The sequence below is a fragment of the Seriola lalandi genome, unplaced genomic scaffold (assembly GCF_002814215.2).
Source record: "Seriola lalandi dorsalis isolate HSWRI2012SDOR001 ecotype SW California unplaced genomic scaffold, Sedor1 jcf7180002054396, whole genome shotgun sequence".
In the NCBI taxonomy this organism is placed as follows: domain Eukaryota; kingdom Metazoa; phylum Chordata; class Actinopteri; order Carangiformes; family Carangidae; genus Seriola; species Seriola lalandi.
Window position 1 is genome coordinate 240658 of NW_019524949.1, and position 20148 is coordinate 260805.

Here is a 20148-nt window from a genome sequence, read left to right on the forward strand (position 1 = left end):
GGTGCAATATCTCTGTTAAAGGTATTTTATTAGCTTTTATTGGCATTCTGGTGGCTTCTAGGGAGGAGGAGGGCCTGATATTTTCTTTTGATATTGGTTTATTAGATCACATGTTCCTGATGAATCTCCACCCAGAGAGCCAAACTCCTCTCTCATCAAGCAATAATTGTCAAGACATGCAGAAGAAGTGTTTTATTCAATCCCCCAATGTGTGCAGGTTTTCTTTGATCAATATTAAAACACTCAGTTCATGCACTTGCAACACATTTTAACCATTTTCTCATTAGTTTTTCACATATTTGCCCATAATGAACATATTACAAACACATTTAAAAGGAGCTATTTTTAAGTTTTGCGATTGCTACGTAGACAACGTTAGCATGAACAGCTGTTTATAAACTTGAACATTGCAACTTCAGTATCAAACACCATTCCTTTCCTCACAAAGAGGGGAGGAAAGCAACAGTCTTGTTTTGCCTGTATTTCTATCACTTCTTTTCCTCCACTGAAATTAGCATGCTAACCAGCTCGTTGGTCACTTTACAATACTGACTGACTGTAGCCTCCAGTCTGCTCTGAAGAAGTAGAGCTGCTCAAAGGGCGTGTTATAATCTCTTTTATTGTAAGGGCAATTATGTTTTGCTCTCTGCAAGACTGTTAAGTACATCTGAGGTACAGTACCACAAAAAAAAAAAAAAAAAAAAAAAAACCCTGCTGAAGGGTTTAAGAATTCATGTGAGACTAGAAATCTGTTCTATGGAGCCTAACATGGCACTGCATCACAAAACTGTTATATACTGGTGCCAGTGTTTCTGTGTTTGTAGGTGCAAAATACATGCAAAGCATTCCCGTACATGTCAGTAAAACCTGTCTTTTCATCACTCTGACATGCTGCTTCCCTTTTCATGTTACAGGTGAACACACAGACAGAAGTGCGCGCGCGCACAAACACACACACACAATCTGACAAGATAGGGTAGGTTCATGTGCAATGTCAGGCAAATCCCACCTACTCTCACTATACATGACATCTCCTGTCTCTCCCCACTATGACGTGTGTGTGTGTGTGTGTGTGTGTGTGTGTGTGTGTGTGTGTGTGTGTGTGTGTGTGTGTGTGTGATTGTAATTACATACCAGCATCTTGCCAGGTACATGTGCTCCTTGACGAAGACTGATCCGGAGAGCAGGATGTACCAACAGGTAGCAATGCTGTCTGGGCTGTAGCAGAGAGAAAGAAAACGCTGATGTGAAACACTCAAACCATCTAACACTGCAGTCTTCACTTCATAACACCTAATGTGTAAGAAAGCATGGACAATGTGAACATTGTAATATTCCCATTTTTGATCTTTCGTTAGATTTCATGATTGAGAAGGAATTGGCCCGTATGTTTTTTTCCCCCCACTCCTTGTCACGTGTGCTTTTTGATTCATTTGTTGCATCTGACGCCACAGTTACTTTGGGTTACTGGGCCTTTCAAGTAAAGTCCTACCCTGCAGTTCTTTAACTGAAATGAAAGCCATGTTCGTAGTGTTAGTTTAAATCTCTTAACAAATTTGTGGCACAAAATGGCAGCAAGAAGAAAAAACGAATTTTAAGGATAAGGATGGATATCAAATATTATGCCATCTGTCAATGAAGAACATGCATTTATGAAAGGTTTGGCCATTTATTTCTGATGACTCTGGGTTGCTCTCAAAGTCAAGCTTAGGTAGTACTTTTTGGAAAGTTTAAAAGTCCCCTGAAGTTAAAATGAATCATATTTTTAGATTTTTTTTCTGCAGCCTCATTTCAGGTGTCACCATAGCTCTACTTCCTCTGACGCTTTGATGGTGCTCTGTTCCTAAAATATGTTCTGCACTGTGTTATATGTTTTTGTGCTGATTCTGAGTTGACTTAGGGCTATACGATTTTTTATGTATCCATACATTTATGGCTGAATTGGCTAGATAGACCAATTTAATACAAGCCAGGATTCTTACTTGACATTTCCTCCAAGTCTTTGAAAAATGTAGAGGTTATGTAAAAAGAACCGAAGAGTGAGATCTCTGAAAGAAAATGTAAAGTGCACATCTGAGCTTTGAATCCCAAGTAATGCATTTTGCATTAGCATAAATGTGGTCTTAGGATGCCAAGCACTACAGAGCCATGATATAATGTGCCATCAATGCAAGGTGGGGAAAATCCATTAACGTCAAGCAGCCGTGCTAAAAAGGGCGGAATAAACAGAGCTGAGACAGTCACGTAATCTGGTCCATCATTCATTACAAATGCAACATGGAATTCTTTTATATGGAAATAAACAAATAAAAAAAAAAAAACAGCTATGTGATTATCCGTGCTATTTCATGTATTCATTGTATCTATTAACCCCCCAACACCAGTCTAATTAACTTTACAATAAGCTGGGTGCTTGAGTCAGCAGCGAGCACCCAGACGCAATCATACATGATGAAGAGGTCAGACAGAGGAGAACATATCTGTGTCTGTGGTTGTGAATATGAATACAGAGAGTGGGAACAGGGACTGAGAAATGAGGAGTGTTTGAAGTGTGGAGATAAGAGATGCACCATAGTGGGAAGAGCAACGTATTATGGAAATACTGTCATGTTACCACCTCTTCTTCCCTGGTAAACAAACAGCAGATTTTCTGTGTGATGTATGTATACTAATAATTTCTAAATGCATAATTACACATTTAATGAACATTCACAAACACAAACTGCATTTAAGGGAATACATACACATCAGTAAATTATGGATACATGTTAAAATATCACTTAGGGGGTTTTCTTCCTCAAAACTTTTTCAAGTGTTGACGCATAGGCCCACATTTACATATGAATTGTGGGTGGCTAAAGTCTGTAGCTCAGTGACCTGAAAGTGGCTTTATGGAGGTAAAGACTGGCTCTTTACTTTCTAGTTATTTGGCCTTTCTCTAGGTATTTCTGCGCAATTTCCAAACTCCGACCTTATGAGATGATAGATAATGATTATCATTATGAATCTCCATTGCTTTGTTTCTTTCTGTCTCCGCATCACTCTCCATCTCTTTGTGTCACTTGGGTGCACACTGTCACGGAGCTACATCCAAACTACACAGTATTCAAATCACAAGATCACACAGAGCCTGACCATATCTGCAGTTGGTTTGAGAGGATCTGATATGTGCAAAATTTCATTTTGGTGCAGACTTCACTCAAGTGAGATTGTATGACAAACGTTGTATTGAAGTAATGATTTCAGTGGTGATGGTGCAGTAGTGATACTACATGAGGTAATACACTTATATTTTGTGTAACAGGAAATTATCTGTTTGTGCTAAAAAGAACGAGCAGGTTTAAGAAACAAAGAAAAGATGGATACTTTTAGAAGCTCAGGTTTCAAAAAAATATGTCACTGTTGTGGACACTTTAAAACAGTGATCACTAGGATGTACAGAGCAAAAAATACCCAATAACGCCACTTCACACCAAACATACAACCCAAACAAAAAAGAATGAAGACCATTTGCCTAACACTTTAAGAAAAAAAAAAACATTGACTGGAAGCCAATCAACTATTTATTTATCCACAAAAAATGCCAAAACAGTCACTGGTTCCAGCTCCAGTTTTTTGTTTCATTTTATTGTAAACTGATAACTGTTGGGTTTACTTGGTCTTTGTCCAAATGTTGGTTGCACAAACGAGAAATGTAACGACATACTGGGAACTGGGACATTGTGAGAGGAAAATGTTGATTAATTGGAAAAATACACAGTAGTGAGAATAATCATTAGTTGCAGTCAACTCCTGTGTGCATCAATGCCACGCATGTCATTCCCTCTATATGTTGTTTGTTGATTTTGTATAGGAAAAGCTGAAAGTCTAAAACAATCATGTTTAACACAAGAAAAAAACCCAGTTTCTTTATGCATTGTTGGGTTTAAGTGAGGCCAACATGATTAACTACTAGTTTCAATGCTAAGACCTTGATTGCTTTCATGTGCTGTCTATATGATGTGTGTGTATGATGTGTGTGTGTGTGTGTGTGTGTGTGTGTGTGTGTGTGTGTGTGTGTGTGTGGTGTTTTACCATACATAGGTTAGATTAAGACCTGCCCACATGGATAAAATCACTCTGGTTCAACTTGAATGGGGGGGACTAGATGCTCGCAGCCACCTCACTACTGTCTACCGCATGTGAGGTGTTTAGGGAACATCAGTAAATTGAAGCATGTACCGATAAAGAAAACAACCTGGTTTACATTGTCCCCCTCTAAACTGCAACGAGCCTCTGACTGCATGCACATTGGTCACACGCCACGCCGCCCACCACATCGAGTACATTCTCAACCTGTGGGAGACACTGGTGTGTAACTGACTAATTGGACATGGCAGCCGCTTTGTTCTGGGTTAAGGTACTTAAGACTGGCACCTGGTAGAGAGACAAGAGAGGAAGATTTTGTGTGTGTGTTTATTGGATGGTAAATTAAACTACTAAGTGTCTAATGTGATTGTAGTGAGGACAATAATACATCAACAGGATGTGGAAATTCTCTCTCCTTCCTTTCATCTGTCTCTGTCCTCCCTCTCTCTCTCTCACACTTCCTCCACATCTCTGCTGCCTTCATCCCACTCCTACCGTCTTTCAAATTCCTCGCTACATTTTCTTGCCTCGCCTCCCTCTCAACATTGCTATCCTTTCAACCATCTCCTCCTTTCTTCAGCATGTTTGCCCTTTTTGTTTTCTTTCCTCCTCTGCACCCTCTCCTCTCTTTTAATATACCTCCTTACATCTCTCATTTGCTGCCACTTCCTCCCTTCTCTCATCATCTACTCTCTCCTCTTTTCAACACCCTCCAATACCTCTCCCTGTTTCACTAGACTCTTGTTGTCCTCACATTCCTCCTCTCTCCTTTTCCACACTGTATGATGATGCTGAACTGACTTCTTTTCAGCATCTACCTCATCCATCTCAGTATCCATTTATTCACAACCCATGACAGAGAGACAGAATGGAAGGCAGACAGGCCATCAGTGGATCTGTCGACATTACCGTCAGATCTACATCAGTGTTCTGATCCAGTGAGTAGTATCTCAAACCTGGCTTCAGAAAAATGTATCAAACGCAAATCTACAGCGCAAGATTTTACTGGGCAGTTCAAACATTTATTTAAGATGCAGCACATAATGTGGATGATTTAACAGGGGCCTTAATCCATATTTCTATGTTGATGCAAATGTTTGGAAATGTGTATGAGGTTATGTTTGAAATGGTAATATGTTGTATGTGGATGTAACAGGGTTAAGCAAAGGTTCAGGATATTTACAAGTTTGACAAAGCCAAAATTTAGTCAGCCTTATGCCATTTTCAAAGATAAGATTTGTAATACTTTTTTCTTACTATCAACAAATCCCATTAAAAACCCATAACCAACAATGAAGAGATTAACAAAAGCTCAAAGCCTCGGATCAAAGCCTAATAAATCTCATTGGTCTGTGCCATGGAGCCTGGTGTCCAAAAACTATTAAAAACACATCAATAAGCCAGGCCATTGCAAAGGGCGACATGTTCCTTCATTATAATGAACATTGACACAATGCACTATATATTCCTGTTTGAGTAGCAGTTGCTAAAATCTACAGTGAGCTGATGTGTTAGAAAATTATTAACTTTTTTTTAAAGAACCATATACATCTGTGATCCTCTTTCATTGGGAAAGAAGCACTCCCAGTTTATGATGTATGGAGTTTAACGGCTCTTACTGTGAACAGCTTTAGACCAAGGAATGTATTGAATGTATGTAATGGAATGAAGTCGTGGTTGCATGCTATTATCTTAGCAACTACGCTGATGTGCCACTGATCATGTCATAATTTTCTCTAGAGCAGCTGCTTTGTGGCAAAAACTAACCGATGTTGTTGCTGGGCAGCTACCAAGTGTTAATGTTAAGAACTTGGTAAATCAAGGTATTTTTTTTTTTTTTTAACAATGCATACGATGTGAAATTTTAAGTGAGTAAATACTGGGAATGAAAACATAAAAAATAACTCTTATTTGAATAAAACAATCTTTCTTCAACAGATATTTTGACAAAAAGAGAGAAAGAGAGAGTAAGTGCAGCAGAACCCAGCAGAGCACTTCCTGCACACAGTGTGAGAGTTTGTACTTACTAGAACAGGACGTGGTTAGCTTCATGTCTCTCATATCTAGCTGAGGTACACATCGACCTGAGAAAGAAGGACAAAGATGTTAACTTTTTCTCTCCAAAAACGTCCCTAATACATCTCTAGCCCTGACAATCCATCACATATCCATCCTAGACTTTTTTCACCAAGCTCTCCCCTTTTAGACACTATCATTACTGTCTGTCAGCTCAGTGTTAAGGTGACCCACTACTCATTTTCTGGCTGCATCCCAAGCAACTTTTCTTTTTTTTTTTGGTTTTGAGCTGTTCCTGAATTTTGCTGTGTATTTGGATTTGGTCATCTGAGCCCAATTACAAAAGAACCAGGGTTTATATTTTCATAATTGGACAGAAGTTTGGAAGCATACTATGCCTTTTGGTCCATTTTATCATTCATTTACAGAAACTGTCTATCAGATGTTTATATCCGTCTCCATGTGTCCCTAAAACACTTCATTGTGGAATTATTTCTTGTAAATGGTTCAGGAGTACTCAGACCGACAATTTTGTGTGAACACTCCTGTTTAAATGTCAGTCATAACCTGCTCATCTGAATCAAACCTGCTAATACCACATTCCTGGTTTCAAGCAGAACATTTCAAACATGTTTGGTATGAAGGTAGTAACCACCTTAGCCTGAATGTCCTGTGAATGCTAAACCCAAGGTGGAAAAACCAACCTGGGGCAAAAGGCATTCGTAAATTTCTAACCACTCTTAAACCTGTTTGGGTAGCGTGTGCCACGTATAACAATTCATTCAGAAAGTGGCCCTATAGGCTACTCTAAAGTTAATCTGGTAAACTGATACTGTGATCAACCAATCATTTAATAGCAGAAATGACTTACCTTAGCTGATGTTCCCTCAGGTGGGAGAGGACGTCCATGTGGTAGAGGTGACAGTAGATGGTGTGCAGGTCCTACAGGATAGAAAGACAATGCAATCATTATAGCAAACTTCAATGAATACTTCTTTGGTGTACCGATATCAACTGATAAAAAACACATTACTAAGCACTCTTTGCTTCTTGCAACAGTCTTGACTTTTTCTGACTTCTGATACAACACCTTAATTCAGGGTATCTGCTGACACAGAGTTCTAATCAGATTCCAGTTTTCCTTGTATAAAATTTCAAAATCTATACACCCCACCGCATGGACCTCATGGGGATGATTTTTATAAGGTGGCAGGAGGCCAGGGATTGCTGTGCCAATAAAAAATTATCTAACTGACAACAGACATAATGAATTTTATAATGAAACTGACAAAAAATCTTTCTTCAATGTGAAACAATCACATCTCACCGAGACCCGATCTGCTTAATGAGGTCAGCAGATTGGATCGGTGCATCCCTAAAAACAGTGTCTACTGCCTTTTTAAATAATATATATTAATAGACACGTTTGTAAAATCTGCAAATTGCTGAGTGTGCTTAGTATTTAAGAAGTCAAAGCTTTTAAAAGATTAGCTCATTGTTTAGAGTGTGTGGAATGTCTCAGCACCATGTAAATCACATCTAGTGCTAGTGTACTCAGTGACAGAAGCCACTTGGACTATGCCAAACACTGCCTATCAAATTGACACCCTCAAACCAGACAGGCAGGCATACCACTTATCTGCGCACATGACAGCAGCGAGACATGCACAGATATATCCACCCACGGCCTTAAAATAGTCCTCTATCAGGGCCAGCTGTCAAAACATTAAGAGGCTGATGGAGTGCGTATGTGAAGGGAACAGCTTCATATAAGCATCTGTAGGATCAAGTAAACAGAACGGGTACAGGGCAGCTACTTTTAAACAGGTGGATGGCATGGATGACTGGTTACGTGCTCACACATGCTCTCACACACAAAGACACACACGGATACACACAAGCTAATTCACAACAGAGAACAGATGGACCCATGATTCCTTTTGGAAATCTCTATCTTCTATCCCAGTCTCTACAGATTATTTGAAGATTGCAATGTATATAGTAAGTTCATAGTGAGTTCTGAATGAATCTGCAGGTTAAAAGGAATAGTTCAACATATTGGGACATAAGTTTATTTGCTTTCTTGCCAAAAGTTAGATGAGAGGTTTGATACATTACCACCCCCATGTCTAAACAGTAAATGTAAAGCTGAATTAGCTTAGCATAGACACAGAAAGCAGGGGAAACAGCTAGCCAGTCAGTCCAAAAGCGAACAAAATCCATCTACCTAACACACTGTATCTTATTCGTTTAATTAATTCAAAAACAGAGGTGTAAGAATGACAATTCAGTGTTTTACAGGGGGTAATGTGCCAGAATATTTCTTGGTCAGGACCAGTAACTTTCTGGAGTCTCCACTAGTTGCCTGGAAATGGCTCCCAGACTTTGGGAAAAAGCCGAGCTTGCTTAGCCAAGTTAAGTTAACCAGCTGCAGGCAGAAGCTTCATACTGTGTTATTAATCTCATCATCTAACTCTCTCAAGAAAATCAGCAAGTGTAGTTCGCAAAATGTCAAACTTTTCTTGTTTGAAGCCAAATCATCACCATGTCTGCATCTCTCCCTACCACTTTCTCTGTCGCTCTGTAGTAGACAATGTCCAGGTTCAGCATCATGCATTTGTATATTTCCTGTATGATTGAAATGGTCAGCAAAAACTTAGCAGTTGAATCAAATGAGAACATTTACACATAAAATGTAAGCGTCCATCAGCCAACTAGAAGCTTCACCAGTCTGAAACTTTTAACAGCTGAATTGAGAAAAAAAAAATCCCCGAACAATCATCCCTCTTTAGAATAAAGCCAAGGCACAGCTGCAGTTTAGTGTGCACGCACAAAAAATTGGAACAGCTATAATGCCCTAATCTGAAACTAATAAATCAGAAAACCCCTAGAGGCTAAATTCACATTTGCAGTTTGCTGCCTTTGCTGGAACACCATTTCCTCACTACTGGTTTTGTTTACAGCTTAAGCCGACTGAGGATTTGTTTTACTGTCAGAAAATTATTGTCAAGCATTTCAAGAGGAGTGTGCCTCTGTCAAAGCATAGTTTCTGGTGTGTGTGTGTGTGTGTGTGTGTGTGTGTGTGTGTGTGTGTGTCTGTGAGCGTGGCATGTGTGTGTGTGTGAGTGTGTTTGTGAGCGTGGCATGTGTGTACTCGTACAGTGAGTCAAGCAGTGGGAGCCAGCGGAAGCAGAGATCAACACTGGGGACTAGGGAGCCTTTAATGCAATGGACCAACACACCTCTGATGTGTTGTTGGCTCTGTCTGACACAGGAAGGAAGGGTTGGGGGATGAGAAGGGGGAGAGAGAAAGTAAGCAAGAGGAAGAGAGTGAGAAAGAAGGAAAGGAGGGCGTGAACAGAGAGCAGTCAGACAAAGGGAAATACCAAGATAGAGAGACAGAAACAAGAGAGGGAGGCAAGGATTAAACATTAGAGATAAAGGTGATAAAATGGATCAGGTGAATTCCCATCTGTCAGGTTTATACCATGTACTTGGTTCAGCATCGCTGTGCTACCTCAGTGCTATCTAGTTCCCACAAAGAAATTGAATAGACTTATTTATAGTGTCTGGCCCTTCTGCTGCTTTCTATATGATTGGACTGTGACTAATAGGTTGCAAATTTCTCAGGTTTGTTATGGTTACCTGGCCCAATTTGGATTTGGAGATTCCTGGGCTGAAACAAGGTATCAGTATCTGAGGAATTGTCGTACGTCATGATCTGGACAATCACAGCAGGAAGACTATCTTATGTGGTTTCAGCTAGGTCATAATGCACAGTGCTTAAATGCTCACTGGCGTTTCATGCTTTTCATGCTTCGAAGTATAAAAATATTTATTTTTCCCCAAATGTCTCCTGAAGAAAAAAACCCACAAGCCCTCTGAGACACTGAACACTGGGCTCTCAGCCATTTAAATAAGAGATAAATGCTGAAGGACAGAGAGCTTGACCTGGCCAGCTGCCTTACAGGGAGAGTTGTAACCTCCATTTACTGATCCTGAGGCAGAGACACAGTGAGCAGAGAGCACGCATGGAAAAGCCTGGTTCACCGTGGTGAGGAAGTAGAGCTGTATTGACTTCAAATCACAGTTAACTGGGTTAGTGAGCACAACAAACTGCTGCAGTAAGCACTCTTGTCATGTTGCTGAGTGTGCATGTCCATGTACAGTGTGTGTGTGTGTGTGTGTGTGTGTGTGTGTGTGTGTGTGTGTGTGTGTGTGTGTGTGTGTGTGTTAGGACACAAAGGCCTGAGGAGACTTGCTAGCGTGGGGGCTCAGATTAGGCCAGACAGCCCCAATACCCACCTCACCCCTGCTTGTTAGTGTGTTCCTGGATTACATTAAATGCTCTGCCTGACGCAAAAAGACATACAGTGGAACCATCAAGTGCATTATTTTACCAGAGGCCCTATGTATTATGTGGCCACAACACATTTTTCTTAACTTGGAAATATTTAAGCATGTTGCTGTTGGCCTGACCAACCCTCATGACGGAGAAATAATAAGATAAAACATACATCTGCATACACAACTATGTTTTCTTAAAGTCTCCCTGATGTGTTTTGCTTATTATTTCTTCACTTGGATGTTTGACTTTCACTGTGCAGAATGGTGTATAGAGTTTAGGCCGTTTCCACATTCACCCACTGAAGATGGAAAGTTTCTCTGAGATCACCTTCAATCTGAGTTTAGGAAGTGCACATTTTGTGACTACTTTGGAAGCCAATTGTGGCCCAATATACAACTTAAGCAAATGTGGAAACTTGAAACCTTCAGCGCACATACACTGAGAATTTACTTTTCAGTGAAGTAGGAGCCACTTATGTCCAGTAGTTAACCTTTTTGAAACAAAAAGTTTAAAAGTGTAAAACATAAAATCCAAAATAGAGAAGGAGTAAATGTAATTTCAAAATTTCAAACAAGCAATTTTTGGAAAAATCTTAGCAGATACAAAATATTACTCAAAGGAGTCTTACATGTTCGGAACACTTAAAATGTCATTATTGATTAGTCCATAGAACCTCATTTCACTGCTTTGCTTACAGTACGCAGTACCTTGACATGTGACAAATTATGTCATAATTAATAATGTATTATTATATATTATTAAGAAAACAACTGAAAGATAAAATACAAAAATATAATTAAATTATAAAATATTTGGCTTGGGCCTTAATGCTGATCTTGATCATGGTCCTTTCCTGGGCCCATCAGACTGGTCAGGTGAATCCATTTGAACCAAAATATGACACATCAGCTGTTTTACTGATCTGTAGTAAGGGGATGCAAAACAATGATACCAAAAAGGTTTTGAGATAACCCACAGATAGATCACCCTGCACAGTGACGCCTCATATATATCGATTTACACTTTACTATGACCCTAAAACAAGGTGCATAGTAATTCTTCTACTACTAACATACACCCATGAAGCCAACTGTCCCTATTTCATGTATTGGTTAGCGTAAAGCAGGTCATCAATAGGCCCAGACAGACAGATAGCAGGATGGCTGAGTAGGGAATATCTGCTTTGTTGCTTCAACCTGTGGTCTCTCCGAGAAGAGATGGCAATGTGATCACTACAACGCCCACGCCAATCTCTCTCTGTGCCCCGAACGCACATATACACTGCTTGGGCATGAACTGAGGGTGTGGTGGCTGTGGTCTGGTTTTTGGTTGCCTGCACAAGGGAAGCAATCCCTATATTTTTATGTAGTGGTGCCTCCACCCCCAGTGATTTAGAAAATGATTCCCACAGCTGTGTTTATAACAACGTCTGCATTGTCTCAAAATATGAAGACAGCAGTAACAAAACAGCTCTGATGCACATGATTTGATATGTTAAAAGCCAGAAATTAAAAAGTCTTTGCATGTCCAACTATCAAAGCCATGTCCTTCCCTCAAACCCACGTGCCATGCATTGTTGTCTCCTTGCCTTGCCCTCCCTAAGGACAGCGCAGGGCAGCGGAGCAAGCCTCCGGAGTGACTTCTGACCTTTGGCCTGACCTCCCATGAGGCTCATGTGGAGGGCTGATGACCCCATCTGTGATTAGGACGTCACAACCTCAGGAGAGACATCCACTCATCCAGTCCAACTCATCACCAGCTGAGGCAACAGCATTTCATTTAAACTAATCTCATATGACCCAATGCTGCCAGATTATCACACTTTTTACGGATGAGATGCATTTGGAGCCTATTCTTAAATTTAATACCAGTTGTAAGTGAAAAAGTAAATAGCTAGATTTTTCTTAGAATTTCCATCAATTTACCATTTCTTTCAAGTGACAAGTGTGATTTGTACTATCAAAACAAAGATACTATGTTTTCATGTTTTATTTGACACATGGTCACATGGTTTCAAAGAAAATGAGCAGACATGAGAAAGTCAAGAGGAAAAGCCACTTGATTGAAAATAAAATCTAACATAAAATATCCAAAAATTTAGTTGTCCAGTTTAAAGTAAGACAAGCGAAGCCGATCCTCCGAGGTGATCAGTGAGGCACTGAGCTTGCTGTGTTTGTTCTGACAGATGACATGTGTGTGACTGAGGTAGCCACAGTGCTGCTGCCACCTCCTGGCAGAAACACCACTCTCTGTGCATAATGACCCTTAGTACAACAGATAATGTACATCTACCTACTGTCACATTTAAATCACCTAAAATGGATGAATTAAATTCTCCATGAGGGCATCTATCCAGACAGCAAGACAACACTGGAAAAAGCCTGACGGGATTACTGACATTTTGACGTGTGGCTTGCTAAAGTATGACTGTTACTCATACATAAACAAGCTGCGGCAGCACACAACTTGGATCAGTCATACAAAAAGCAAGTTGTAGCAGTACAGAGGCTGTTGTCCCACCCACCACATTTCTCCCTTTCCCTTCAACAAACAGCCTATTAACACATAGTTCTCGATATGTTGAGGCACTCCTACATTAGTCAGAAATACGCAGGGTACTGTTGTAAAAAAACTACAATCTCAATTCTGGAAACTCTGTTTTTGAAATTTGATGTATACAAGGTCATGAACCTTGTGTGGCAAGAAAAATATTCAGAAGAGTTCAAAATTCTTCCACTGAATCTTTGTGAAAAAAATTTGACTTTTCAAGAGGGACCAGGTCTTGACTCCTGCTGAGCCTGCCTTTGTTCAGAGTTCAGTCACCCCTCATCCCACTCCCACCTCCATCAGAATGTACAGTATGCCGGTCGGTGTCTCAGTGACACAGAGAGGATATTGTAGACAGACGATACAACACGACCATTCAAGCCGGCAGAACAAACAGCTTGGCTAACATCCTGCCTGCTGAGCCAGCCTTTAACATTTACATTACATAGACTACTGACTCCCCAAGCCTCTGTGTCAACATTGTGCTGGGCTATAGCATAACAAGACTCAAAGCCAGGGACCAGAATGCTTTAGTATATTCACAATGCATAATTTTAAGATTTAGAAAACGCCTCAAAAACATTATACCTTTGAATTTTTAACAAGAACACAAAATAATAAATAAACAAATTATATGAATGCGAGGATTTAACAGTGCAACGATTATATTATCGTTGCACGTAATATAATAATAAAATAATTAACTTATATCCTATAGGATAGGATGAATATTAGAGCTATAAAGTCTGGTATAATGTAAATGTAATTGTTTAAACATTGACAAGGTCCATACATAAAAACCACACAACCCAGCATGTGTGAAAAAAATGTTACACCAAATGTCTCAGCTGGACACCAGAGTTTCATCATCCCACAAAAGTTGCCAATACTCAGCCTGTATTCCACAGCTCCAATACTCTGTCCATTTTGAAACAGGCCCACTCTATAAACTGCAGTGTGGTAAGCCACCGTTATAAACGTCTGCACTGAATGGAGATTCTCTGTTTCAGCTTCAGAAATGTCAGATTGTCAGAGGTTGCATGAGAAGGGGATTCAGCATGAGTGCTCTCCACTGCACCATTAACCGTAAAGTGTGATGGTGGGTAGAAGGAATTATCGCTTAAAGCAAAGTGGTGGTGAGCAACTGAGGGGCCCAACCTCCACCAGTAGACAGGGAGTAGACTCTGAGTGTTGAAAGCTGTAAGATAAACCCACACATCAATGACAAATTAATGCCTGTATGCTTTATTTATTATTTGATTGCCCCCCCCGCCACTCGTATACAATATGCTGTGTTGCCTGTCAGTCTGATTGTGTGGAGACACATTTTATGTAAGTTTTTTTAAGAGATTTTAAGTAAAGAACATGATTCATAATAGAAATATGTTTTACATAAAGAGTATATGATCTGATTACATTTTGGAACACCTTGCTTTTGTTGAAATTACTATAATTTTGCTAATCAAAGTCAAAGGTCTACTGATTATGTTTACTATATTATAGTGATTATGGCAGCTATAACGCCTCTTATTTTTACTTGGAAAGTTACTAGTGAAAGCTACACATGTATTCTTGATAAAACATCATCATCTTCGAGTCAAATAAAAAACCAAAGGGAAGAAACATAATGTCTTGGTCATTGTTCAATGTGTACATAGCTGCATAATCTCCTTAACAGACATTTAAAAGGCTTAACATCAAGCACAATATAACAATAATATTCCTAAATCCTTAATGGTTTAAACCTAAGGGCCTACGGCATGAGCTATGATCCTTTCGTATAAAAACTCCAGACAGGATAATGATCCATACAACTCAGAAGCACAATGGCAATCCTGCTCCACTGTGCAGTGCGGCCTTATCGCTGTCAACATCAGTGCAGGATTTTATTAGATCCCCTCTTTTTGCTCACAGATCAGCCTCCTTTCTACTCAACAAAGGGACTATTTTCAGGAACAAACCCAGGTCGGAGAGAAAGGGGCTTGAATCTGCTCACACAAAAAACTTTAGAGACTTTTTTTCCCCCAAGCTTTCACCAAAGTGTGATCCTGAGGAATTAACACACTGGAGAATCTGATAATTTGGCAAATCATTAAAAGCACAGAGTCATACTTGCTTAGGCAAATAGTTGAAAGCAAATACAGTGCAAGTCCTGGATCCTGAGAGTTTCCGCACTATGAGAACGGAGGAGCTGGGTTCATAAAAAGCCCAGTGACGACAGTCGTGGTGCTGGTGGTGGAGCGGGTTATGGAAACAGCGGGAAGGAGGGAGTGAGAGCAGGGGGAGGCGTCAGTCCTGACCAGAAAAGAGAAACTTGTACTTGAATCAGACTTGCATATGAACCTCACAACTACAGTCATAGTATAAGTGCTTGTCCAATCACCAGCAAAACATGTGGAGTATAAGAAAATAACAGCCTTTAACACAGCTCAACAGAAAACAAATAGTCTAAAATAGATCTTTAGAGGGTGGTTAGTTAGACATAAGTAGATTTTCAGATAAATCACTTCCTCTTGGGTAGCACGCCAGCTGTGCAGCATGGCACATTTTTTAACACTTTCTGCCATAATTTCTAACTTTCTACTGGGAACGTCTGTTCCTTCTTTACTCCTACTAGAAGACGGTGAAAAGTGAGTCTGGCCCAAAAAGCACCAGACCAGCTGCCATCTCTCCACCCGCCAAACCAAACAGCCGCACACATACGCACAAAAACACTGCCACACACAGAAATGGAAAATCTGATCTTAGCTGCAGTTTTTTTTTTTTTTTTTTTTTTTCTGAAATAAATGAAGTAGGCACAGGAATTTTCTGTCTTGTCTTTATTGTCTTGAACTTTCTGTGGCAGTGAGAAAAGAGGCAACACTTATGCATTACATGTTATGCTTTCTCTGCTCATTGTTGTTTTTGCATTATATGATATTTCAAAAGCGGCTGGGTTGTTGGTGTATGTCATCACTCTCAATGAGTCTTATTTAATGATTTTGTTGTTTTGGCTAAAGGCTACATTGTAAGAGCAAAAAGATCATTTCATCATGTTTTATCGATGAAAAAAAATCAATCAATATCACTACTTGAAAAAGTGATGCATCCCATCATCAATATTAGCCTCACTATTTGACTGTTGTTTTTATGACTGTCTATTATGTTGCATTAATATAAAAATGTTTAGAAGTTTCATCTCTACTAATCACACTGTACTTGCCGCCCAAACCAGCTACACACAATTTCAAACACATCTTAAACAATCATGTTTAAGATGTGTTTTCCACTCCCTCCCACTCCCTCTAATTACCAACTTATTTCACACTCATCTATCATTTCCCTTGTTTGACAAGAGTATAATCTTTGAGAATTCGACACCTACAGTTTTGTCTCTCATGCTTCTGCTTCTCTAACTTCTCCCCCATTGCCCCGCTGCATCTCTGTTGGCCTCAGCAGTGGAGGACACAGCAGCTAGAGAGGTTTATGTCTGTTCAAAGCAGCAGATGTTAGAGACTGAACGCACAGTACTGAGCGTCGCTGCAGGTTGTGGCCGAACAGAGTTGAGCAGACAGGCAGTTCGAGTGTGAGGGTGGGCTGCTAAGTTTAGGCAGGCACACAAACTGAAATGTGCAAACACAAACACAGAAGATGTTGTAAATGAATACGGCAGTTCCTGCTCCCTACAGGAGTCAAATTGAAGTAGCTGATGCATGCACCCACTTGGCCTGCGCATAGCTGTTGCGTACATGGCCTTATAGCCAAAGGCGGGCTGTCAAGATAGCCAAGATATGGAACAGATAGCCGATCTCTTTCAACAATCTGTTCAGACAGGCAGCTCTGCTCTGCTTCTCACACTCTCACTGCAGCACCACAAATCAAAAACAGAGCCATGCAGCGTAGCTCTGTGCTTTCAAACCATTTTGGAGTTTGCATAAGTATGAGACTGCAAAGACAAAAAAAAAAACAAAACACCAAGTGTCTCACAGATGGGATCGCTAGTTTTAGCTAGCCTGTGGGACTTGAAGAATTAATTCTGTTTTTGTTTGGTTTGGTTCATGCGAGCCTCAGATGTTTCTGAAGCCCCCGGGGTCATGTACAAACCAGGTGAACCTGGAATTCATGGTTTCTCTGGTAAGAGCAGTACAAACATCAGCGAAATTTAACCACTACTAACACTGAAGAAATCTGACTCATATATGTGCTTCATTATTCTTGGGTTAGATGAAAAACCAGCACTCATCCTTAAAAGGTTTCCTATAAATGGAGAGTTGGACTTAAAAACCACCATTTATGTTGGGGGTGGGAAGGCTGAGAGGCTGATGAGGGATTTAGTGCAGATTGTAAGCAGCTAAGCCGTAGACTAGAAACTGTTCAGTACAGATACTAAACTAAAATCTATAACTTTCATAGATGCAGGAAAAAGTGCCAGAGCGCATACAGCAGAATTTTAAAAATGTAAGATATAAAACCAAAAACTACATAATTTAAAAAAATCTGAGCAGATTTAGATTTAATTAGAATTAAACATTCTTATTCAAGTCAGTTTGTCCTGGTTGTCCTGTCCTGTGCATGAACATGTGCTCACATATAGTTTCAATACATTTACATGGAAAATACCATGGTGTGTCACGTTGAATAACAACAGCGGAAGCAAACGCGGCCTGTTATCACCTAAGTTACACAGCCAACCTTACACTGACACACACACACACACACACACACACACACACACCTAAACCACACAAATCCCTGCCAGTGAAGGGTTTTTTATCTGTGTAGACATAACCCAAAGTAATTGCCAGTGAACAGTGGACTGACTGGACAGAAGACTATTTGACTGAGCTCACCAACTGCAGATTAGGCCACAGAAGCTGGCAGAAAAAGCATTTCTCTAACTTACTCAACTCTATAGGGACTTGAACCTTTCTCAGCCCTTGGACAAATATAGTTCCAGCCTTAAAAACCAGGCAAATGAAAATGGCTAATGCAGTCCAGACCGCCCCAGTCAAAAACAAGTCTAACCATGGTTCAATGAGCCTTAGTGTAACCAACAAGAAAAACAGAAAAACATAGAATCCAAACATTTAAAGCAAAAATGTACATCAAACACACGCTAATAATTTGCACATGTCAACATTTCTTCTTCTGGCCACTGAGAAGACCAACTGGAAGAACTGATGGTTTACTGCCTTGCTCAAGAGCACAACAGTATAGTTCACCCAAGGGCAGTGTTTCTCCATCTGTTGTATTCCCTGGCAAACTTAGACAAAAGACAAAATTCAAGTGGATACACTGTGAAGCAGGAAGAGAGACAGCAAAATGAATGAAAAGGAGCTTGTTAAAACTCCAAATGATTCGAAGGACACTGCGCTGTACAAACATTATAATCTTGTTTTGACATCAGATAAAAACATCCAAACCTTCTTCCACAACTGCGATGCGCTTACACGTCTGTGCAATATTCTGTTTTGGATTATAACTGTTGGACTGGACTGATGTCATGTTTAGTTGCTTTAGATGTTTTCAGTTTACTTGCCACGTTCATCTGGCCGATATTGGGAAAAGGTGAAGATGACCTACTAACCAATGAGTGATTATTTTGAGATGTTGTAGTGTAACACACTGTCAGTTGACTACAGCGTGTATTGCCACTAAACCTATGGATTATCAGCTCATAGAAATGATATATGTTTTGTGCTGGTGGACCTCCATGTCATAATCTGCGCTTGTCTTTTGACATCGTAAGATTTGTTTGTTTTTTTGATTTGTGAGAAAATCTTTCCAAAGCAGGAAAAACTTTGGAAGATCAGGTAGCGAAAGACAGTTCAATTTTAGAAAATGCACAAACAGATGTTTTGGTGGGTTGTAAGAAAATTTAGTAGAACCAATGTTTACTTCTTAGTAAACGAGCAAAATTCAATCAGCCTGGTTTGATTAGTCCTAAGTATTAGCATGTGATATGAGAAAACAAGCATGACAGATTGTTATGAGAATGCATGCCTCAGTGCAAATTTGGATAAGAGTGCAGTTGCAGAACAGAACAAAAGCACTTTACAGCATGTATAAGATGCTGCCATACAGCCAACACAGCCAGTCATCACATTTTTTGTTAATGGCACATACTGTAAGTGATCGCTGACATCACTAAAGCCTTTAACTGTCTCTAAAGATATGTGTGTGGTAGTTGTTTCCATATGGAGAGATCAATCTGTCTCCATCTGTTACTCTGACATGCCTACTTAACTGCTCTATCTGGACACAGTTGCTGAGTCAATGGACCTCCTCATGAAGCACAGCCCCAACATTTTTCTTCCAAACACACAGTGAATCCTGCCAATGAACTGGACAGGGTGGGCACCTGGACCTCCAACTGGAAGTAGACAATGTCACTTCCCAGGTCATGGCCTCTGCCCAGAATGTCATGTCATCCGAGGAAAGCACTGTGGGGGGAATTAATCGGTAACAAATGACATGGGAGAAGGGAAGGATTCAGCTTTTCATGGATATGTGTGTCTGCAATGGTTAAAAACCTCCTGCAAAATGAAAATGAGTAAATCTAGTAAAAAAGAGTAAATCTAGTAAATATAAATCTATAGTAGACTTTTACTGTAATTATTTGTCTACCGTGTAAGACCCAGAAACCAATTAAAAGAGAGACATCTGCATAGTTGGCGAGAAGTATGCATATCTGCTTATGAATTAGACATTACATGCTTAAACTAATTAATGGCATGACTTTGAATATGAAAATGAGTGTTGTAGGGCAGGGACGTGACATGGCCTAGTTTTATTTTCTCAGTGTGCTGTGGTGGCTTACGTAAATGAGTCAGTTATAGTTCAAACTGCGTAACAGTCTGATAAGAGTGGATTGAAAGGCTGTGATTTGATCTGAGAGAAGTGTGTGATAATTGTGGACTGTGTCAAAGGGTAGGCAGCCATGAGTGGGGAGGTAACAGCGGCGTGTACAGTCGCACAACCTCAGGGGCAAAAACCTCAGCCAAGAAAGTTTGATTATTTAAAACTGAGGCTAATGTGCTGCTACTAGAACATTAGTAACTTAATTCATTGTTGGGCTATATACTTCTCTCAGTTTACTTTTATTCTATTGTGGATTCTATGCATTTATT

General features: G+C 40.0%; 1 protein-coding gene across 1 annotated transcript in view; it reads right to left on the reverse strand.

Moving 5' to 3' along the window:
- The window catches only part of rapgef6 (Rap guanine nucleotide exchange factor (GEF) 6), a 143768-nt gene that overhangs the window by 105324 nt on the left and 18296 nt on the right, over positions 1-20148 (reverse strand). Inside the window, exons 2-4 of the mRNA XM_023409532.2 lie at positions 7016-7086; positions 6156-6212; positions 1135-1218 (exon numbers count right to left, since the gene is read on the reverse strand). Of these exons, the coding sequence (XP_023265300.1) occupies positions 1135-1218; positions 6156-6212; positions 7016-7086 (212 nt within the window). The remainder of the gene's footprint in view (positions 1-1134; positions 1219-6155; positions 6213-7015; positions 7087-20148) is intronic.